This window comes from Neophocaena asiaeorientalis, unplaced genomic scaffold, assembly GCF_003031525.2.
Source record: "Neophocaena asiaeorientalis asiaeorientalis breed wild unplaced genomic scaffold, Neophocaena_asiaeorientalis_V1.1 scaffold365, whole genome shotgun sequence".
Lineage (NCBI taxonomy): Eukaryota > Metazoa > Chordata > Mammalia > Artiodactyla > Phocoenidae > Neophocaena > Neophocaena asiaeorientalis.
In genome coordinates, this window is record NW_020172773.1 from 209,936 (window position 1) to 234,527 (window position 24,592).

Genomic DNA, 24,592 nt, shown 5'->3' on the forward strand with positions numbered 1-24,592 from the left:
CTACATCCATTCAACATAGGACTGTGCTGGGTTTCCTCAGTTATACAACTTCTGTGCAACACTAAACACTGGGACACAGGCACGCAAAGCCATCCTAAGGATTTCTCTCAGGGGTTTCTAGGGAATTAGAGGAACAAGTCCTGAGCAAAATGTCATGGAGGCAATTTGAGGGTAAGACTCTCCAGATGGGGGCCTTAGTCTCTAGGTAAAAGAGTTAGGTGAACATGGGCCTCTCCAAAAGTTTGCTGGTGCATGTCAAACTGCCCTTCCTTCCTCTCTGTGCTTCCTTTTCATTTTCTCCAAGTTTTCCCAGTTGATTCTAGAGACCTTACTAGGCCAGGAATCAAGGTTTCCTCTCCATATTTTCTTGAGGGAGGGAAAGCTAGGAAGCAATAACACAAAGAAGGAGTTTTAAGAGAGTGGATAACAGATTTGCATGGCCCAGTGGTGGGCCAAGTGTTTGCACAAATTGCTTGCTGCCTTTGGTGTGGGCATTTCCAGAACAACTGTAAAGTGAATAGATAATGATGGGAAGAATTAAAGGATGGATGCCAGATAGTATACACTGATGAGGGGCAGCCCATACTCTGCTAAACAGCTCCTTTATCCAACTAAACTCACAGGCCTGCTTATAGTTCCCCCAAATGCTCATTCTTACCAACTTGCTTTTGTACATATTTTATTCTTTTCTTCCCCCCATCCCCTTCCCCTAGCCTCCCTGCAATGCTATTCTGACCCGCTCTTTAAGGTACAGCTTTGATCTTAACCCTCCCAAGGTCATTCCAGTCAATCTTGGAGTTTACAGCCCTTGTTAACTCCACTGCCCATTTGAAAATCACCCATGTATTTACTGAGTCCTGATATCTCTAGGTTTATGCTCTTGTTATGACTTTATTGGCTATGCAATTATGTCTTGTTTCCCCAAATAGATTCTGAACCATTCAAGCATAGGAACCTTTTGGAACACTTGTGCAAAATGAAACATACTTGTTAATTATATGAAACATTAAATGAGTGTTAACTGTAGAACATAGGTCATAAACTCATGCCTTCAGGGGCCAGGGCAGCTCATGCAAATGAGTAAAACAGGTGTAAACATCAGGGAGTGGGGAGGCTTGCAGCAAACTGGAAAAACAATGCCCTGAATAAGGAAGAAGCTGTGGGGCTCCCCAAGTGATTCTGTGATGTGGAAAGTCTGGCCCAGTGCTGTCAGATGATCTGATTTTTCAAAAAGTAGGAAGTCCAGATTATTGTGTGAGATATTTTGAATTTTAGATGTTGGCAATGAATTTTTAAATGTTTAATAAGCAGTGTGGACCAAAAATAACATCTGCATGTCAATCTGTAGCTCTCACGCTTGCTGTTTGAGACAGTCAGATCACTTTTTTAGACAGATAATGTGTGTAATTGACAATGCTCTATCCCCAAACCTGGACAATAATAACAAAACTAAGGCATAAAATTAGAAATATTTGGCTTTTTTTGTTTTCATTTTACATTTTAAATTACAGTGATGCATAGAAGCAGTTTAATTAGAAGGTGATGGCAATGGGGATTATAGAGACTCTGAATGGGAGTTATGGGTCCTCCCAAGGACTGCACAGGTTGATGCACTTGTTTCTTTTTAAAAATTATTTTCCCTTAAAGGTAGCTCATGCTCTTACGTTGGAAGAATTAAAATTGTTAAAATGTCCATACTATCCAAAGCAACCTACAGATTAAGTGTGATCCTTATCAAAATACCCATGACATTTTTCACAGAACTAGAACAAATAATCCTAAAATTTATATGGAACCACAAAAGACCCAGAATTGCCAAAGCAATCCTGAGGTAAAAGAATGAAGCTGGAGGCACAACCCTCCCAGACTTCAGACAATATTACAAAGCTACAGTAATCAAAACAGCATGGTAGGGTTTCCCTGGTGGCACAGTGGTTGAGAGTCTGCCTGCCAATGCAGGGTACATGGGTTCGTGCCCCGGTCCAGGAAGATTGCACATGCCATGGAGCGGCTAGGCCTGTGAGCCATGGCTGCTGAGCTTGCGCGTCTGGAACCTGTACTCCACAACGGGAGAGGCCACAACAGTGAGAAGCCCACGTACCACAAAGAAAACAAAAAACAAAAACCAGCATGATATTGGCACAAAAACAGACATATAGATCAATGAAACAGAATAGAGAGCCCAGAAATAAACCCACACAACCTACAGTCAGTTAATCTATGACAAAGAAGGCAAGAATATAAGGCATGACACCATAAAACTCCTAGAAGAGAACACAGACAAAATATTCTCAGACATAAATCATAGCAATATTTTCTTAGATGAGTCTCCCAAGGAAAAAGAAATAAAAGCAAACAAGAAACAAATGGGACCTAATCAAACTTACACGCTTTTGCACAACAGAGGAAACCATCAACAAGACAACCTACAGAATGGGAGAAATTATTTGCAAATGATGCAACCAACAAGGGGTTAATATCTAAAATATACAAAGCATTTATACAACTCAATATCAAAAAAAAACCAACCCAATCAAAAAATGGGCAGAAGACCTGAATAGACATTTCTCCAGAGAAGACATACAGATTGCCAACAGGCACATGAAAAGATGCTCAATGTCATTAATTATTAGAGAAATGTAAATCAAAACCACAATGAGGTATCACCTCACACAAGTCAGAATGGCTATCACCAAAATGTCTACAAATAATAAATGCTGGAAAGGGTGCGGAGAAAAGGGAATCCTCTTACACTGTTGGTGGGAATGTAAATTGGTGCAGCCACTATGGACAACAGTATGGAGGTTCCTTAAAAAACTAAAAATAGGGAGTTCCCTAGTGGCCTAGCAGTTAGAATTCTGGGCTTTCACTGCTGTAGCCCAGGTTCAATCCCCAGTCAGGGAATTGAGATCCCACTAATCCCACTCCTGGGCATATATCCAGAAAAGACAAAAACTCTAATTCAAAAAGATACGTGCACCCCAATGTTCATAGCAGCACTGTTTATAATAGCTAAGACATGGAGACAACAAAAGTGCCAATCAACAGATGATTGCTTTAAGAAGATGTAATACATATGTACAATGGAATATTACTCAGCCATAAAAAAGAATGAAATATTGCCATTTGCAGCAACATGGAGGGACGTAGAGATTATCATACTAAGTGAAGTAAGTCAGACAAATATATGATATCACTTATATATGGAATCTAAAAAATAACACAAATGAAGGTATATACAAAACAGAAAAAGACTCACAGACATAGCAAACAAACTTATGGTTACCAAAGGGGAAAGGGCGGGGGGAAGGATAAAATAGGAATATGGGATTAACAGATACAAACCACTATATGTAAAATAGATAAGCAACAAGGATTTACTATATAACACTATATTCAATTTCTTGTAATAATTTATAATGGAAAATAATCTGAAAAATATATATAGTAGATATATAACTGAATCACTTTGCTGTATACTGAAACTAATACAGTGTTGTAAATCAACTATACTTTAATAAAAAAAAATTATTTTCCTTTACAACCACACAGATTTCCTTTTCCTTGATTTGACTATAGTCTTGTTAGAGGTAATTATGGTCATTCTTGAGAGATCACAAAAGAAATGGGGGGTAAAGACTAATTTTTCTGAGACAATTAGCTGGGTTAGAGTAAGAAGATAAAAGGAAAATATGTTAAAGAGACTATAATATGACATGACATATGATATGAGTATGAAAGAAGGTCCAAGCTGCCTAAATGCTACCTCCTTCTTCTCCCCTCCACCCCAAGGATGCCAGGAAGTGGGCTATTTAAAACTGGGTGTTACAATGATAGGTGCCCAGTACTGTGCTAAGGGTCACTGGCCCTTTTCCTTGAAGTTGACAGACGTGTTAAATACTTGGTAATAACCCACAGATGCTCTGGACATGGAGGGCCCTATAACTCCAGCAGGAGTGGAAGCTGACAGTCCTCACACAAACCGAAAACCAAAGCAGCTTCCATAGCATGTAAATGTTAACCCTTGCAAAGAAGTAGGGAGTTCACATGTGTGATCCAACTGACTAAGAATACTGACTAAAGTATTTTTTTATAACTGCTTTCAGAGACCTTGGTTCACTCCTCTGTATACCCTTAATGGGGACAAATCCTCTTTCCCTGAAGTTGGATTTGATTTCTGGAAAAGCCAAAGTTCCTCTAGATAACAAGGTGTGTGATGAAGCTGAGGATCACATTTTGTTCATAAACAAGATGAGATTATAAAGTAATGAGAATGACGTTGACATGCACCACAAGAAATGGCTTGGAATGAAATTTCTTAAAAAACATTTTAGGGCTTCCCTGGTGGCACAGTGGTTGAGAATCCACCTGCCAATGCAGGGGACATGGGTTCGAGCCCTGGTCCGGGAGGATTCCACATGTCGCAGAGCAACTAAGCCCATGTGCCACAACTACTTAGCCTGCACTCTAGAGCCCGCACGCCCAGAGCCCATGCTCCACAAGAGAAGCCACCGCAATGAGAAGCCCCCGCACTGCAACGAAGAGTAGCCCCCACTTGCTGCAACTAGAGAAAGCCCGCACGCAGCAACAAAGACCCAACGCAGCCAAAAATAAATAAATAAAAATAAAATTTAAAAAATATATTTTAGACAAGTTCTGAGTATTAGCGATGGCATCATCATTAGATTAAAGCTTAGAGGAAGATACCTGGAGGAACAGGCACCCTACTAACAAGTCACTATATTTCCCTTTGAAGGGTAGTGTAGCAGATTGGAAAGACCAAGGGATTGAAGTAAGAGGCTAGGTTAAAATTCCTTCTTAGCCGCTTACCAGCTGTATGAGTTTTTAAAAAATATTTTACCTCTCCAGTATTTTTTTTAAAATGAAAGTTTCTTTAAATGTAAGAATATATAGTGTGAGAGCAGGAATTACACTTGTTTACCACTTTTTCCCTAGAGTAGAGCTGATACAAAATACATATGCAATAAATAGTCATTGAAGGAATGAACAAAAATTCTAATGTCAACCGTTTTCAAAGAAATTACAATTAAACAAGGTATCCATGCAAGCTATTAAATTAACAAGTTTTTTAAAAAATCAATTACAGCAGTTCACTCTGGAAAGAATATAGCACAACTGGCATTTTCTCACATTGCTATTAATCATATAAATAGGAAAATAACTTGGAAATAAGAAGGAGGACCTGCAAAAATATTTATACTCTTTGATCTAGTAGTTCTAATTTGGGGGAATCTCTTGAGGAAAAATCCTAAAAGCAAAACAGATTATAGGCACAAATATGTTCACTGTAACATTACTTATAATAGCAAGAAACTAAACAGTCTAAGTTTCTGGTAACAGGGAAATAGTTACGTTAGAAATGGCACCTGCTCTTTGATACGTCCATTACAAAGAGAAAGGAATGCTATGCAGTAATAGTGTGGCATATCCTTCTGGTATAATGGCAAGTAAATTAAGTTGTGCATAAAGTTGTATAATATGACAGCACCTACCAAAAGACAACATATACACAAAAAGAGAGACTGAAAGGAAATATAACAAAAAGCAAATGGTAGCTGTGTTACAGTTAGCGTAGGTGAATTTTTCTATTTTCTAAATTTTCTATAGCATAATTATGTACCTGTTATAGTATATAAAATAATCCAGTCCTCTAATTTACTAAAGGAAATATGCTTCTATGGGAAAAAATTTTAAGTGGCTGTGATAGCCAGAGATTATAGAACTTAAAGAACACTCTCCACTGTCTGACATCCACCTACTGCTCAAACACACCCTATACCTATTCATATTCCTACACACTACTTCCCTGTACACACCTTTGCCTATAAACCTTGTCTGTCTTGCCCATGAAGTATTTACTTTCCTCAAAGATAACAGAAGGCTGCACTGCAGGGCTCCATTTGCTAATGGAATTTCTCCCGCTTGACCAAATTCCAGTTCCTCCTTCAGTGTCCATCTCAAATGCACCCTCCTCTGTGACACCCTGTGCAACTCACTCCTCAGACGGTTGCTCCTGCCTCAGTGCTCTCTAGGACTTGGTTCAAGTTCCTATTTTTGATACTTGCTGTATTGTCATTATGAATTTCTAGAGCTATCTCCTTCACCTTTGTTCCGCTTGGTCTATCACACTGCCTGGTACATAATTAGTGCTCAGTATAATTGCTGAATGAATGGCTTATATTGCTGACTATGCTTTCTTTCACTGTTGCTTCTAAGTTCCTGCTTTCTGAGAAAAAGCAGGCAGCTTAGCCCTTATCATTTCCTACTTGGGCTCTTCAAGGAAAGGAAACAGGAATCCAGGGTAAAAGCAAATACGTTTTGCTGTTTGGTCCTACTGATGATGATGCCTTATTTGAGAAGTAGGATGTACAGGGAAAGCTTCCTGGCCGGTTGTTATCACCAACCCTCGTTATTGTGGAAGCTGTCCAGGGACGTTGAATCACTCATCATCAATTCACTCCGCAATTATGCGAGCGTTTACTTTCTGCCAGGTACTTTTAGGAGCAGCGAAGCCCACAGACCTGCTCCTTCCCCTCACAGAGCTTCCAACCTAGCAGGGTAGACAGGATTAGAGAGACAAATTACTTAGGAGTAATTAAAGAAACAATCACCAATAGTGGTATGTTCCATGGAGGGAAAAGTCAGGGTAGAGTGAGAGAGGAAAATAGGGGTGAGACAGAAACTAGACTGGGTGGTTAAAACAAGAGGTCTCTAACCAGACACCTAACTCCTTTGATGAACACGCAAGAAGTTTTTGTCTCAAGGCACCATAGCTGCCAACAACTGCGGTGTCTGTTTCAAACTTTAAACAAAGAAAGACTTTCTGAAGCAGCACAGTAGAAACACAACAAGAAAAACAATTTTGTTAAGTCAGTCTAAGACAAAAAGCTACTAAAACCAAACAACAGCAGAAAGATAATTTATTTTCAATCAAATTATGTATTTGGGGGCTCCCTGGTGGCGCAGTGGTTAAGAATCTGCCTGCCAATGCAAGGGACACGGGTTCGAGCCCTGGCCTGGGAAGATCCCACATACCACAGAGCAACTAAGCCCGTGCGCCACAGCTACTGAGCCTGAGCTCTAGAGCCCACAAGCCACAACTACTGAGCCCAAGTGCCACAACTACTGAAGCCCGCGTGCCTAGAACCCTTGCTCTGCAACAAGAGAAGCCACCACAATGAGAAGCCCTCGGACCGCAACCAAGAGTGGCCCCCACTCACTGCAACTAAAGAAAGTTCGTGCACAGCAACAAAGACCCAACACAGCCAAAAATAAATTAATTTTTAAAAAATGTATTTGGGCACCAGAATTTAATGCTATTCTACTGGTTTATAACAGAATATTTTTAATAAGTAGATTAAAGCTTATTTCACCAAGTAGTACTTATTCTTGAAGAATCATATATTGGTTGTGTGTTTTCATAATCATATTAGCTTACTTAAAGTTACCATAATTAAAACAGTGAAATGTATTAAGCTTAACAACACAAGACTGAGACTAGTTCCACCCCTGGCCCAGTTATGCAAAGATCTCCTTCAAACATTTTATACCTTTCAGAAATGCAATAGAAATAACTCCCTGTATGTGTCATGCTGTCCCACCTCAGGGATATGCACCTGCTGTTCTCCTCCTGCAATGCCCTTCCTTCTACACCTGTGTGATGTGTTTCTTCTCATCCTTCCAGACTCAGCTGAGCCAGCACTTCCTCTGGGATCCTCTGCCTGAGTTCCCCAGACACACAGAAGCTTCTTCTGCTGGGCTCCCACAGCACCCACTATGTACCATGAACCACAGCACTTAGTAGGTTTTGTTGGAAGTGTCTCCTTGGCTTTTCCAAACACAATAGAGTGTGAGCACCTCAATGTCTCTGCAGTGTCTGACACCTTTCAATAAATTGCTGAAAGTATATCGGCACTTTAGAGAATGAACAATGCACCATTTTCCTCCATGAACAGAAAGAGAAAGAGGTGAAACAGCGTAACACTATACATTAAGCATAATCTCAATAATTACAAAAAGACCCTAAGGAAACCTGGCTCTCCCACATGCACTAAAAACCACAGGAACCAATCTGTAGTGCAGCAACTTTAAGGATCACAGGTGTATAGAACTTAAAAAATGCTACCCATGGTTGCTTGCCACTCTCTGAAATCTGAAAATGGAAATGAAACAGACAAAAACAAAAAAGGAGGGTGGGGGAGATAATAGCAGAAGACATTTAACCACTGACAACACCTAAATGAAAGTCCAACTTTTTAAGCAGTTTAAATTCTATGATTTGCCCCAAAATACGCTTTTATGGAGTCAGGAACTCATGTTACTGTTTTTAGAGTAACTGAAAATCACTTCCAAACAGGTTCCTTCTGTAGACATAACCAAAAACAATGTTAACCAATAACAATGTTCTTCTTTTCATCCAAGATATATCTTCATTTAAGTTGCAGGACGGTGCCATTTGGATTAGCTATGTGAGGCAATAAGACTGAGAAGTTATTGGTTTTGGTCAGTAGGAGGCCAGTAAGCCCTGAATGTGGCACACTGTGAGTCCCGTAAAATACTGGCCCACTATCCTTGACAAAAGTATAGCACATGCATTTAAATGGTACACTGCTAACTATAGGATTAATAGGCATCAACCTGCAAGGAAGCAAGTTTAATATTCATCTGATGTGAACCTCATTGGGAAGCAGACAGGAAAAGCTACTTAGCTTGTAAGAGTCTAGATTTTAAAATATGTTTCCACATAGATGAACCAACCAACACAAATTTAGACATAGTTATTTGGGGAAGGGGTGTTTCTGACTTTTTCTTACCCCTGTTTTTTATTTTTTAAATATACATTTTTATTTTTAAATATATATTTACTTCTTTAATGTACTAAGTAGTTATATAATTATCATATATATTTATAGTTAAACCTATTTAGTACCTCAGTAATATCCATCGGTAACTTCCATCTCAGGTTTTTTAATCGCAAGTTATAAAGGATATTCTGGCTATCTCCTGTCATAAGTGATAGCTCAATAACAACATTGCCAAAGTCAAACATTAGTTTTGACAGACATCCTTGAAACCATTCCAATGAAGAGGCTACAGGTTGCGGCCTCTCTTGTTGCAGAGCACAAGCTCCAGACACGCAGGCTCAGTAGTTGTGGCTCACAGGCCTAGTTGCTCCGTGGTATGTGGGATCCTCCCAGACCAGGGCTCGAACCCGTGTCCCCTTGCATTAGCAGGCAGCGTCTCAACCACTGCGCCACCAGGGAAGCCCTGTTTGACACTCTTGTTTCCCCAGTTTTCCTTTGTTCTCTGATTGCTCTAGCTCCTCTGCTGGCTCCGCCTCTTCTCCTCAACTCTAAAACTATTCTCTTATTCAACACTGTTTCCTTAGGGGACTTTCATGTCTTTAGGGGATTTCAGTTACCAGTGACCTGCCAACAAATTTCGCCATATTTCCTGGATTTTCCATTATATAATTATTTGCCACATATTTTTGGCTCAGTGTTGTAGCTCTAGGAAGGCCAAGTGCTACTTGTTTTGTGAATTGCTATAACCTCAGTGCCCAGCAATTAATGATTGCTCAATTAAACAGGTGATAGAGGCCATGGTGAATTTCTTCTATTATGGTGGTCAGCTGAAGACACCTGCCTTTAGTATCCTTAGAGGTCAATGTCATATTTTCCAAGGTTATAGGCCAGATCTCTGAGCCCAACAGATGGCAATCATTTGAGCAAATCCAAAGCCCTTTGTTTAGGAAAGCATCAACCCTTAAGTAAAGTGCTTCTTTACTACCTTCACATTGTGGCACACAGCTCACCATCAGGGCAGAATTCAAGTAAAGCACTTTAATTTATATAACAAAATGTCATGTCACCAACTGTACCTTAGGTACCTAAAGTCTAAAGAACTCTTTTCAGGTGACACATATTATTCTAAAATGAATTGATGCCTTGGCAGAGTCTGATGAAGATCTTTGACATAAGACAATGACAGTCTAAAAGACATTCAATTTCTTCAGCTTTTAGAGCACTAACTTCAAAGCCAGACTGCTTGAATTAGCGTTCTGGCTCCAGGAGTATCATCTGGGCAAGTTACTTAACCCCTCTGTGCCTCAGTTTCTTCATTTCTAATATAGGAATAATAGTACTTACCTCACAGGGCTGTTATAAAGATTGAATTAATATATATGTGAAATGGTTAGACCGTATGAGTTAGCTATGACGACGATGACTCATATATCCAGTTAGAACATCAGCAAACTAAGCCCATGGACTCCAAAATTTTAACTGCAGGAAGAGGTTTTTAGTTCTTGATGTATACCAGTCACTGTGCTAAGAATTTTATATACACAATCACATTTAATCCACATAACAAGCCTTGAGGGAGGCACTGTCATTATCCCACTTTTATAGATAAGGAAACTAAAGCTTAGAGAGTTTAAGTAACTTGCCCAATTAGTCTCACGACTAGTAAGTGTTAAAGTCACGATTTAAGCCCAGTAGCCGTAGCCAACAGCAGTCCAGGTGAAAAAGATCTACAGCTGTATAGAAATCCACAAACCTGAGAGCAGTAGCTGATTGACAAGAATGATGGTGAAAGTTAAAAATAAAAAAACTGCATATTACTATTGGAGTATACTGTAGGCAATTGCCAAAAATCAGACTTGGACCAAATATATTTCTTATGTGACAGGTACTGTTCCAAGTGTTTTACGTATTAACTACTGTGTGATGATGATGACAAACGATAAAGCTCTGTACACATTATCACATGCAATCTTCACCATAACTTTATGGGCTAAGTATCATGACCACTTACTAGATCAGGAAACACGTATAGGTTAAATATACTCTTCAAGGTCACACAGCTAGTACAGCTCAAACCTGGATTTGAGCACAGGTCTTCTTAACCCCAAAATCCATGCTCTTAAACACTATGAAACTGGACCCCCAAATTTAGCAAATATACCATCAGTATCATGAGGTTCAAATAAGGATCTATAGTCAGTTAAATATGGGACTCACTAAATATTCTCTCTTTAAAATTCAAAATACATGTTAGTACAGTAGGAATTCTGAAATGTTTCACAGTTAAAAAAGAAATCCTGATTTCTTTAACTCAGCATTTCCTAGTCTTATTTAATCATGGAACACTTTTCAATGTGTAACATATATTAAAACCCTCCAGGACTAAAATTTGTAAGTAGTACATAACACACTCCTTGCCTCCGTGATGCTTGTTCCGTGTGGCTTACACAAAAGATTTTAGAATGGAGTGGGCAAGTGACAAGGAGAGGAAGGGAGACTGAACAGTCATAACAGGAAGCTGTGGAATACAGTTGAAGGGGCTGTGGAGTCCAGCAGACCTGGTTCACGGCCAGCCTCCCAGGCAGTCATGTATTTGTGAACCAGTTACCCAACTTTACTGAGCTTCTGTTTCCCTTCTCATTAAGTGAGGGCATTAACTGCTATTTCACAAGGTGGCTGTGTTTATTATTCAATAAATGGATCCATTATTATGCAGATATCTGCCAGTAATCTTATTCTATTAAAAGCAGATCATCTTTTAAAAGCAAAATTGATTTGTTTTGCTAAGAAAGTCAAGGAAGCAGGGATTATTGCTGCTCTGGACTTGCTTCTAACAGGGAAGAACTATGCCATGAAATGGCATAAAGTAGGAATAGTGAAATAAACAGCTTGCATTTTAGAAAAGTAGACTTTAGAATGGTCAAGGAAAAGGTACCTAGGGCAGAGAAAATATTATGGTACAGGAAGCACAGAAGAGTGTTGGTCAAATTAATTTCTCAGGGGGCATTCATCAATTATCGATTCTGGAGGAAAAGAGAAAAGTAGAATGATACCAAATGAATGTGGGAATTTGCTAGTGATCTTTTAAGGAGATGGCCTGTAATGATAACTAATGTTTAGCTAGAAACACATGATTCATTACAAATTCAAAAACAGCCATAAATCTACAAAAACATTATGAGGAAGTTAGAAAACCAGAAAACAGCAAGGCTCGCAAAAAAAAAAAAAAAAGTTGCAAAGGACAACAAAAAGCCATTTGGGGATAAATTCAGAGTCAGAAGCACAAGAAAGCACCAGGTCTGCCCTTTGGGGCAAATGGAGTAACATAGAGGATTGAAAGAAAGCAGAACTATGAATTCCTATTTCCTCTATCATGAATGATCTTCAAGCCTCCCCTCTCAAAAACCCAAAAAACAAAAGCCCTAAAATAGTAGGAGAAAAATTATGTCTATGATAGGTGAGAAAGCTTATGATTTGGTGGGGAGCTTGTACATAAAGAAATATCAACATTAGGAAAGAAACATACAAGGGCCATAAAAGAAAAATGAAATGCTAACAGAGTATAACGGAGAGACAAATTAGGGTTGACTGGGGAAAAAGAGGAAGTTTCCAAAAGAAATGATTTTTGAGTAGGTGTTGAAAGACGTGAGATGTTGGCTAAAGTAAGAGGGTGGGAGGGCATGTGAGGCAGAGGTGACAACAGGAGGAAAACTGCCAGGATTATCATGGGAACACTGTGAGGCTAGATTCAGCAGCGTGGTACCAGGTTGGAGCAGACCCTAAGTGCCAGCTAAGGAACTTAGTACTTTTATTTGGCCACTATCGTAGGGAACAGGAATTCCGCCTGGGGGGGATGGATGGGAGCTGGTTCCCTGGAGGGTTAACAGTCAAATCTGGGCAGAACAGGGAGCACAGGAATCACTCCATAACTTTGCGTCGATTATGCTGATCAATGCAAGTCACATAAATGCAGGCTGAGCATACGTCCAGATTTGTCTGGGAATAGTTCTGGTTTAAGACGGTTGTCCTGGCATGATTACTAACAGCAGCCCCTATCACTCTCAAAAATGTCATGGTTTGGACAATAAATTATGTGGCTACCTAGGTATATGTAACTCGGGGACTATATCTTTGTGTTTAATAGCAGTAATAATAAACGTGTATTTAAATAGTTACAAACTGTAAGGAAGAGAGCTTCCCAACAGGTAGGCTGCTAAGGGGTTACAGATGGGCTATAAGAGATTGATGGTTAGGTGTTTTACAGAGGTAAAAACTTAAAACCATTTTTTATAACTATTCAAAATTTATCAGAGTTGGCATTCTCTTTGAGAGCCATTTGTATAATTTTCTTTCTGAATCTTGTGAATTCTGTCATTCAAGCCCTTATAGATTCCCCTGGTATTTCCTCCACTTTTTCCTGGCATACAAAAGTCATCAAGTCTCTGACATGAAAAAAGACTGGGAAACAACAGTGTAGATTAATTTAATGGTAGGAGCTCAAAAAATAGTCAAGATACAGTGTAGTTGTGATAAAGTTATCATGAGCGTTCCCAAGTGCATGGCCACAGCCATGAGGGGCCTGTCAGAGAGCAAGCACCAGGGACAAAAATGGGCAAATCCATCATGGAGGACTTTGTTTTCAGGTCACCCAGGCCCAGCAGTGAGAACGTGAAATTAAGAGTCTAGGAATTTTTATTCTAGCTCTGTTTTGCCACTATAACTAATCATGTGACCTTGGGGATATCATCGACCCTTCCTGAACCTGTTTCCTCACTTGACAAATGGAAATAACTAATGCCAGCCAGTTATTCATTGTAAAAATAAAATGAGATAATGTAAGGGAAACCCTTTGTAAAACCTGGAGTGCTACATACATATAAGGTATAACAAAAAATTATGGGGTTTTTTTTGTTGTTTTTTTGTTTTTGCGGTACGCGGGCCTCTCCCTGCTGTGGCCTCTCCCGTTGCGAAGCACAGGCTCCGGACGCGCAGGCTCAGCGGCCATGGCTCACGGGCCCAGCCGCTCCGCGGCATGTGGGATCTTCCCGGACCGGGGCACGAACCCGCGTCCCCTGCATCGGCAGGCTGACTCCCAACCACTGCGCCACCAGGGAGGCCCAATTATGTTCTTTAGGGTCTCATTTCTATTAGGGTTAGCCTCCTCCTCCTCTTACTGGTGAGCCTCTAGGGTTTCCTTGGTAGGATCACCAATCCTCCTCTCACCCCACACACATTCATTCCCACCACTCCCACCACCACCCCTTCACTGACCTCTGCCAAATCCATGTCTCGAGCCCAGCTGTCTCTCTCTCTCTCACTCCCAAGCTCTGGTCTTGTATATTCAAACTATTTATGAACAGCTATCCTTAAACCAGTCCCATGGACACTTCAAAGCAAGGTGCCAAACTCTACCTTCACCCTCAGATATGCTCCTTTTCCTAATCAGGGTCATCATCACCATTCACCCAGTTACTCCAGAGTCTGTCCCAAGAGTCATCTTTGACTCCTTTCTCTCCTTCACTCCATATTAGCCTCCCACGCCCCCTCCATTAGCAACTCTGGTCAGCCTCACTCCAAACCAGTCCCATTTTATTAGTTCATGCCCTCCCCTCTTACCTGGATAATTGCTTCCAAGTGGTCTTTTGCCCTTGTTTGGTTTCTTAAACTCTAGTCTCTATACTGCCACTGAGAAAGACTGTTCTCAAACACAGATCTGAGCATGTGATTTCCCTACTAAAAATCTTTTTCAGTGGTTCCTTTCTTGGCCCACAGAGCCCTTCATTACCTGGCCTGTGCTTCCTTCCTACCTTATCTCTCTGACTTCGGAGTTTTATGCTCCAGCCACTCTGAACCACTTTTAGAGACTTAGCTTGTACCATCCTCTCCCACTGGAACAATCGCTTTGGCTGGAATGCCTTTTTCACCCTCCTTTCTCTCCCTCTTCTCTTCCCCACCTCTTCCACTCAGCTAGCTCTTACGGAAAGTCAGCCTAGCACAATGGTTGAACTCTTGAACTCACAGTAAGACAGGCTTGAGTTATATCGTGACTCCACCTCTTACAAGCTTTGTTATCATGAGCAAGTTACTTTTCTTTACAGTTCAGTTTCCTCCCTTGTAAGATAAGGAAAATAAGAACGTCCATCTCATAGAATTATAGCATGGATTAAATGAATTGCATGTAAAGCACATAGCACAGTATCTGGCACAGAGTAAATGCTGAGTTATATCCTTAATAGATGTTATTTTTACCATAAATGCTCAACCTTGATAATTCACAGTAGAAATCAATGTGAAAGGGAGACATCTGTTCCTAATGCCCAGGTTAACATTAGATGTCCTTTTTAAGGCTCCTATAGCAACCCCCAAATGCCTCCATCATAACTCTTCCTCTATCAGTCAAGTGCACGATCTGTAACTGTCAGTAGGTTTGTCTCCCGTCACTGGACTGTAAACTTCTCCAGATGAGGTGTGTGTCTTATTCTGTTTCACCAACTCCTAGCATTAGGGTTCAGTTAATATTCATTGAATTAATGATGACTTCTGAATTTTAATTTTGTTAAGGATAGAATATTAAAGTAGGATTTAAATTTCATTTTGGAAACACTGAAAGATAGATTGTTAAAATTTCATAATAAGACAGATTAGGTAGGGAATATAGCTAGGTTTGCCACTTGGAAATTTAATTATATGTCTTAATTCTTTATAAATATAAATGAAGAAGAAAATAAGTGATAGTTCCCATATAGTTTTACTTGGCAGTAAAAGTAAAAATATGCTCACTAATTTAAAAGAAGTAATTGTACATTAATAGAATGTTTAAGAACAATTATTACACTTTCACACCTCAGAGAAATGTTTTCATATCAAGCTCAAGCCACATGTTAGAAATAGGATGTCCCATTAAAATAAAGTAATAATGATGGCATTTCTGTGCTCAGGGCCATATTTGTAGAGTTCTGGGAAAAATAAAAAGGAGAATTATAAATTAGGTATTGTCTTACACACTTGTAGCTGATTCAATCTGACCTTGATATTTGATTGGATTCACCGGCAGGTACTGTCTACCGAGACCAACTCACATTGAGCACCTGTCAGAACTAATGCTGATTAAATACTGTGCCCTTAAGCTATTCTTAAAGCCATTCTGCTGCCAGGTGTTTAAAGAAAATCCCATTAAATCAGCTAAAAATTGTGCTTAGTGAAATCTCTAATTTAAAGTTAAATTTACGTGACAGTAGTAAACATTCCAGTTCATGAGTGGTTATGAAAAAGGTTACCAAGTTGGAATTCTGCATGGCATCCAGCTGAGCTGTCATTTAAACCATACCCACACAGTCCAAAGGCAAATGCACAGAGAATTCAGGTGAGGTCACATTAGATTTCAACAAGTTTGGAGATATTTTACGGGATGAAAAACCTTGCTCAACTAGTCCAAAAGCACTGCCATTTATAAGAAATAAATAAAGTCAGCAGAAATACCAGGTTCAATAATCTCTCTTTTATATTATGTCATCAAAAAGATACGTAGGGTAAGAACTAGAAAGCTAGGAAATGATCGAGGTAAGACAAGCCACACTCTGGCTCTGAATTCTTTTGAGATACCATTATTACCTTTAGTCACCATCTTTATCACCCCTCTGAACTGTACATAACCACTCCCTCCTATGAGCTTCTGAAAAACTTGTCAGCTCTTGCTTTTTTTACATTTTATTTTATTTATTTATTTTGGTTGTGTTGAGTCTTAGTTGCGGTTCACGGGATCTTCACTGCAACACGCAGGATCTTTCGTTGCAGCACGCAGACTTCTCTCTAGTTGTGGTGCAAGGGCTCCAGAGCACATGGGCTCTGCAGTTTGTGGCACACAGGGTCTCTAGTTGAGGGGTGGGCTCAGTAGTTGCAGCACACGAGCTTAGTTGCCCCACAGCATGTGGGATCTTAGATCCCCAACCAGGGATCAAACCTGAGTCCCCCGCATTGGAAGGTGGCCTCTTAACCACTGGACTACTAGGGAAGTCCCTTGCCTTTTTAATAGCTGTATATTAACGTGGCTTCTCATCGTACTAGACTGCAATTTCTTGTAGGTCAGACTCAAACAGTAAGCTTTCAATCTGTGTTACATCCAAGTGACTGAGCGTGAAGCCTGCTATCGTGATAGCTGTCAAAGAATCCAGGATGTGTTTTTAAAAGAAATGTATATATAGGGTTGGCCACAAGGTTCTTTTGTTCAGTTTTTCCATAAGATGGCTCTAGTAGCGCTAAGTTGTCTTTAACTTCACTCGCAACAATTTTGTTAGATTGTATTGTGACAGCTGTCATATCAGCGTGCATTTTTTAAAAACTTATCAAAATTGGTGAATTTTCATTTTAATATTGAAGATGGAAGAAGAAAAGCTACACTTTCAGCATATTATGCTTTATTATTTCAAGAAAGGTAAATATGCAACTGAAACACAAAAAAAGATCTGTGCAGTGTATGGAGAAGGTGCTGTGACTGATCAAACGTGTCAAAAGTGGTTTGCAAAGTTGCGTGGTGGAGATTTCTCACTGGATGATGCTCCACGGTTAGGTAGACCAGTTGAAGTCGATAATAATCAAGTCGAGACATTAATTGAAAACAATCAATGTTATACCACATGGGAGACAGCCAACATACTCAAAATATCCAAATCAAGCACTGAAAATTATCTGCACCAGCTTGGTTTTGTTAATTGCTTTGATGTTTGGGTTCCACATAAGTTAAGTGAAAAAGAACCTTCTTGACCATATTTCTGCGTGCAATTCTCTGCTTAAACCTAACGAAAACGTTTCATTTTTAAAACAAATTGTGATGGGCGATGAAAAGTGGATACTGTACAATAATGTGGGATGGAAGAGATCATGGGGCAAGCGAAATGAACCACCACCAACCACATCAAAGGCCGGTCTTCATCCAAAGAAGGTGATGTTGTGAATACGGTGGGATTGGAAGGGAGTCCTCTATTATGAGCTCCTTCCAGAAAACCAAACAATTAATTCCAACAAGTACTGCTCCCAATTAGACCAACTGAAAGCAGCACTGGACGAAAAGCGTCCAGAATTAGTCAACAGAAAACACATAATCTTCCATCAGGATAAAGCAAGACTGTATGTTTCTTTGATGACCAGGCAAAAACTGTTACAGCTTGGCTGGGAAGTTCGGATTCATCCCCCATATTCACCAGACATTATACCTTCGGATTTCCATTTCTTTTGGTCTTTACACAATTCTTTTTTTTAAATAAATTTATCTTTTATTTATTTATTTTTGGCTGCATTGGGTCTTCGTTGCTGCGTGCAGGCTTTCTCTAGTTGCGGCAAGCAGGGGCTATTCTTTGTTGTGGTGTGTGGGCTTCTCATTGCGGTGGCTTGCTCTTGTTGCGAAGCATGGGCTCTAGGTGCTCAGGCTTCAGTAGTTGTGGCATGCAGGCTCAGTAGCTGTGGCTCATGGGCTAAGTTGCTCTGCAGCATGTGGGATCTTCCCAGACCAGGGCTCGAACCTGTGTCCCCTGCATTGGCAGGCGGATTTTAACCACTGCCCCACCAGGGAAGCCCCAAAATTCTCTTAATGGAAAATTCCCTGGAAGACTGTAAAAGGCACCTGGAACAGTTCTTTGTTCAAAAAAGATTAAAAGTTTTGGGAAGATGGAATTATGAAGTTGCCTGAAAAATGACAGAAGGTAGTAGAACAAAACAGTGAATACATTGTTCAATAAAGTTCTTGGTGAAAATAAAAAATGTGTCTTTTTACTTAAAAACCAAAGGAACTTTTCCCCAATATTTTTGGGAATTCCCTGGCAGTCCAGTGGTTAGGACTCGGTGCTTTCACTGCCTTGGCCGGGGTTCAGTTCCTGGTCAGGGAACTAAGATCCCACAAGCCATGCAGCACAGCCAAAAAAAAAAAAGAAAGAAAGAAATCTATTTTCTTCATAGAACAATTACTAAAATATTAATCACATTGATATGCATTGCACATCAATTCTGCTTTAGAAGTAGAAAACCTCCTACAAAACAGTTTTAAATTAATTTCTTATTCCATGTTCATTGTAGAAAAACTAGACTATACAGTTGGGAAAACTGAAGATATAATCTTATGGCCCAGAAAAAAAACACTATATTTTAAATTATATCCTTTAGCTCTTTCTATACATCTATATATAGATATATAAAACTGTATGTTTTGATAAATAGGTATTTTAAATGGGATTACAGCATATATGCTGTTTTGTAGCATTTTCCCACTTAACACCCAGTACAAATCATTTGTAGACCATTAAACTTTATTTTTACAATTTAAATTATTTTACTGCATAGTTTCCAAAATATGGGTTTACCATATTTACTTAATCTCTTATTGTTCTTAAATTCTTTTAAATAACTGCAGAAAAAAGAAGAGAAAGGTTGCTGAATGCTCCCTCATATTTCTCATAAATGGCAGTGCTTTTGGACTAGTTTAAAAAGATTTCTGTACCACCTGTGAAATGTTTCTATCTTTATAACTACAGCTTTGACTATATGCATAATTACTTAAAATAAATTCATCCAGAGGGATTTCTGGGTCAAAGAATAAATGCTTCTACAATTTCTGATGGATATTGTCAAACTGCCCTCAAAAAAGTTGTTAAAATTTACATTTTCTCCAGCAGTGTATACTTCTCAATATCTCTACCTGTACTGGGATTACCATTTTTAAAAAAATCTTTGCTTGCACGGCATTTTGAAATGTCTTCAGAACCTCCCCCAAACTCCCTCCTTTTGCTCTTCTAGTCTCCTGCTGCCCGATCTTCATCTAAACTCTCTCCACTGTCCTTTCCAGATCTATTTTTGTTTGTGCTTTTCCACTGCTCAAGTCTTACAATGGCTTTGCTATAACACTGAAAGTTGCCTAGCTAGTATTTTAACCCCTTAGCCTCTTAGAGCCAAAGTATCAACCAACAAATCTGATAAACTAATCCATGCTAATGTTAAGGGGCTCATTTCCAGCCACATGTGTAAAATATAACTCGAGCAGTTTAACAAAAATATATTATCTACATCAGCAATGCATTTATTTAACTTACAGGGCAGTGGTTCTCAATTTTGCTGCACATTGAAATCACCTTGGGAACTGTTAAAAATACTGCTGCCTGGGACTCATCTCCCAAAGATTCTGAATCAATTTGGTATACTGTGTGACTTGGGCTTTAGGATTTTTGAAGCCTCCCTAGGTGACTCGAATGTAGCATCTGTGTTTGAGATGACTTAAGAAAGATCCTAAGTAGTTTCTTCTTACATAATACTGGAGGATGCCAAGGAAGAAGAAGTACAAGGAACCTAATCTCAATAATCTGACTCATCTGCAGAAGATAAAGGAGATTAGAAGGGGCAGCTAGGGGTGAATCATTTGCCAATGACAACAGGATAAGAGTAGCATTCACTTTCTTGGCCGCGTGGCATCTTAGTTCCCAGGGACCGAACCCGCACCCCCTGCAGTGGAAGGGCAGAGTCTTAACCACTGGACCACCAGGGAAGTCCTGAGCAGTCACATTTCTTGATGCTAGGCAGGTGCCTGCTGTATTAGGAAGTAGGCCAAGCCTTATCTTTGAAGTATTGATAGCCTTTGTAGTTAAGCTAATCAACTCAAACTAAAATGATTTGGGTAACAAATGTTATGCCATGCAATTTAGTGACAGCATTCCAGGTTTCATTCCAGGAGGTAAACTACTTCCAGATTGCATTTGCTTTATTGTTTCAACAAAGTTGGGCAGTACCACAGATTTTCCCCACAACCCATAGTGGCCCTTTGGGACAACTCTTAGAAGAATAACTACAACCAGTTCTAGCCATTTAAATACATTATAGCACTCTCACAAAGTAGCTATTAGCCCTATTTTACAAGGAACGCTGAGGGTCAGAGAAGGTTAGTAAATGGGCTGGCCTCAGAGCCAGCAAGTGGCCTGGCTGAGGTGGGATTCAGGGAAGCAGGACTCTTAACTTTAACAGTCATATTCTATTTACTACCAAGTGTCAAGCCATGTTTCCTTTTCCCCAGGACAATTTGAAGTGACATTGGTAAATTGCCTTCCTGGGTAGAATATGCTTCCTTGTGGTCTGAATGATCTTTCTGATACTTTACAATTCAGAAGACAAGTGATGAGAGCCACTTCTGTGCTAACCCACCTCCGGCCAGTGTCAAGTAAGGACACTCTGTTACCTTATCTTATCTATCTCTGTGACCTGGCATTACAAACATTATCATTCCCAAACACCAGCTGAGAGCATACTCTGCAGAGGACTGTAAGATCCAAAGGCCTTAATGGGTTGGCTGCTTACTCTGCAGAGGACTGTAAGATCCAAAGGCCTTAATGGGTTGGCTGCTTCGTTGGGGGAGAAAAGCTTTTTTCCAAACCTGGCTTTTCCCAAATTACTTATGATAGGGAAGATTTCCTTGGTGACCAGAAAAGGAAGAATAATTTCTGTGGCCATCATAGTAGTTTGACTCTTTTTTTTTTCCTGTTTTTCTTATTATTATTAGTCATTATTCTTTTTATTGTAGAGGGTCATTTAAGCCACCCAGGTAAATACCATTGTACCCGAGAATCTTTAAAGGGTTTTACTCCCCAGCTACATAATTTCTGGAGGAAGAGAGAGATTGTAGGGCTTCCTGTACAAAAATTGCCTTTCTTGGAGCCAATGCTAGAGAAGGGAATGGTAATTCTTTCACCACGTCGACACTGTAGTAAGCAGGAGGGAAGGAAGAGGCTCTATAGCCTCAATGGATCATACCTAAGAGACAAGAGGGGACTTAGGGGTGGAGAACGATGCTGGATTCAAGAAAAGCAAAGTCCTAGGAATGTGCTACAATACCCAGTTAAGGGACTTTTTTTTTTTTTTGCGGTACGCGGGCCTCTCACTGTTGTGGCCTCTCCGGACGCGCAGCCTCAGTGGCCATGGCTCACGGGCCCAGCTGCTCCGCGGCATGTGGGATCTTCCCGGACCGGGGCACGAACCCGCGTCCCCTGCATCATCAGGCGGACTCTCAACCACTGCGCCACCAGGGAAGCCCAAGGGACTTTTTGATAGGACAAAGCTTCAGAGACTATGTAATCCTACACACAATTAGAACGGACAGGGAAAAGGAACATAGACCCTCTAGGAAAATCATGGTTTTTTTTTTTTCTCTAGTTGTCATTCTTGAAAGGAGTTTACCGAAATAACCCGAGATTAAAGCTCAAGGTTGGGGGAAGGGAGGAGACTCGGTTTTGGAGGAGGGTTAGGAGTTTAGATAGAGCAGGATGCTTAGAAATACTGTTCAGTCATAGGGCTCAGTCTTGACTACAGATTGTAGCTTAGATTTTAGATTGTCTGGCACTGAAAATAATGCCTCTTACATAGAATAAACCAGAAAGTTACATTTTCCTGTCTACGGGGTTAAAGAAATACACACCCGTGACACAGTAGAGAGAACTGTCACCCTGCCAGGGTAAGCCAGGGTATCCTGGCTCAGGCAAAGGTTATCTCCGTGACAGTTAAAGACAAACTAAATTCTGCAGGGCAGGCCGGAAAGAAATGCATCACGCAAACACCGGCTGCCACTGCCTCTCCAGCCAGCCAGGTCTCCTGGCCTCTTTTCTTGGGCTGAGCTGATGGATACCACGCATGAAAAGCGAGATCTGTGCTGTTCCCCAAGTACTTGGAGGAGTCCAGCCTGCTGCCCCCGGGAATGGGGGGCTCCACTGTCGGGGACATTGGGAGATCACCCGCGCCCGAGTCTGCTTTTAAGGTGGCTTCACTCCCAGGAACCAGAACCCGTTTTCCGAGAGCCTTCCTAAAACATTTAACTCACTCTCTGCCGCCCTCTATAGGAGAACAAAAATGGAGGAGGGGTGGTTTATAAAAGGCTGGAAGATCCGTTTCTGGCGCTGCAAACCAAGAAAGAGGGGGACATTTAGGAAAGACGAAGGATTAAACAGTCGTCAAATTCTATTCAAGAACTTCACCTTCTCCATTACCAACACAGACTAAGAGACACACATAGACCTAACCCTCAGCTAGCAAAGAGGCGAATGCGACACCCTGAAAATGTCAGCCTGAACCACCTTAAAAAGCGATCGCATCATTGCGTTAGAAAAATTTGTATTCTCGTGGGACAAGGTCCGGAAATTCTGTTTCCCTCTTTAAACATTGCTTAAGAGAAGGGAGAGAGAATCGGCGCTGGGCTACGTCTCACCACTTGCTGTGCGCTCCGGAAAGTGGCGTCCAGCAGCATCAGCTTCCAGGGGTCGGACACGGAGCTTGGAAGGGGGATGTAGATGTAATAGGCGGCCAGCGCCACCAGGGCGGTAAGCAGAACACACGACGACCTCATCCTTCCCCGGATCGGCTGGCCTGCCGGGTTGACGAGGAGGAAAAGGCTATGCCACCAAAGACCTCAAGCAAGTTTCTGCAAGGGCCAGCAGCTCATTCACCGGTTTCTCACATGTCCAGGAGCCAATCAGAGGCGGCGTCGGGAGGAAGTCGGAGCGCTGACGTGCCCCCTACACTGTGTCCTTGCAAAGTGTTGCAGACGCTTCAGGTCTGAGAAAGCTCTGGGGCTGTGCTGGGCGCAGAACAGCGCACTCCGGAGGACACAGGTGTGTATTGCACCCTTGTGACCAAGGGCTCCCTCCTGAAGGTTCCCAAACGGAAACACGCCCGGAATAGTTTCGGTGTGATGAGTTTCTGTCTGTCCAAACTACGTGGGCCAGTCTGACTCAAAATGGAGTCCATGTGAGAAAGATAATAAAATGATAATCATAAAAATCCACTGTCTTCAGCCAGATTTGCAATGGAATGTAAATTCTAGCTGTTATGTGGTGAGAGAAAGTAACAAATTCTTATAGCTCAAGCAATGCTAAGCCAGTAATACATCTAGCACCCAAATCTTGGTTTCCAGATCTCATTCTCCAATAAAAGGAACCATGACTCTTTGCCATGGCACCGTGGAGAAAAGCCTGATTATAGGTCTGGGACAGGTAAAGTACAGGATGAACCTGTTGCTCTGTAAGATAAGGAAGTGCTAAAAAATGATGGGAACTGGTCAAAAGGACACAGGCGGCAGCTTGAAGGGTCTCCCATGGCTAAAGCTGGGATAATTTTAGCATCAAAATAAATAATAATGGATTACAAACCATTGAATAAAATAAATATCTAGGAGTCTATACTAATATAAATAAATAGGGAAACATCACATGAAAAAAATTCTTTCAAGTGGGTTGCTGGTAACAGAAAAAGCATTTGAATCCAGATTTCCTATTAAAGATGGGAGTAGGGGAGGGGATATAGAATGAGGGAGAGAGAGAGAGAGAGAGGGAGAGGAACTTCACCAGCAGAATTACAACCAGAGATCCAGAAGAAAAAAATTGGAAGAACTGTTTTAAGGAGGTGGTTAGAGAATAACTCCAAACTTATTGATCGAGGCCTTAAAACACCTGGTACATATACTTTTGCAACTTAATATAGTAATTTAAATTTAACCTAATCCAAAGTAATGAAATAATCATAAATTTGGGACTGAAAACGAGATTCTTGGGAGAAAGTTGGCTTCCTATTCAAAGTTTGGAATAAAACATTTATATGAAGGGTACACTTCAATGATGTTTCAAGCATTCAGGTTTGAGATCATCATTTTATCTTTCTTTGCAGTTACTAGTTAAGCATATAAGTCGAAACAGAAAGAGATATATAAGTTTGTGAGTGAATGTATGTGCATAAAGTTAGAAGCTAATCTCCAC

General features: G+C 40.5%; 1 protein-coding gene across 2 annotated transcripts in view; it reads right to left on the reverse strand.

Annotated features, from left to right (window-relative positions):
* The window catches only part of NCEH1 (neutral cholesterol ester hydrolase 1), a 63,839-nt gene extending 40,229 nt beyond the window's left edge, over positions 1–23,610 (reverse strand). The window contains exon 1 of one of the 2 annotated variants that reach the window (XM_024740860.1): positions 23,050–23,610. In XM_024740860.1, the coding sequence (XP_024596628.1) occupies positions 23,050–23,187 (138 nt within the window). In that variant the 5' untranslated portion in view covers positions 23,188–23,610. Of the gene's footprint in view, positions 1–14,441; positions 14,491–23,049 lie in introns of those variants that run through there. The other variant, XM_024740861.1, reaches the window with a different exon arrangement.
* Positions 23,611–24,592: the final 982 nt, after the last annotated feature.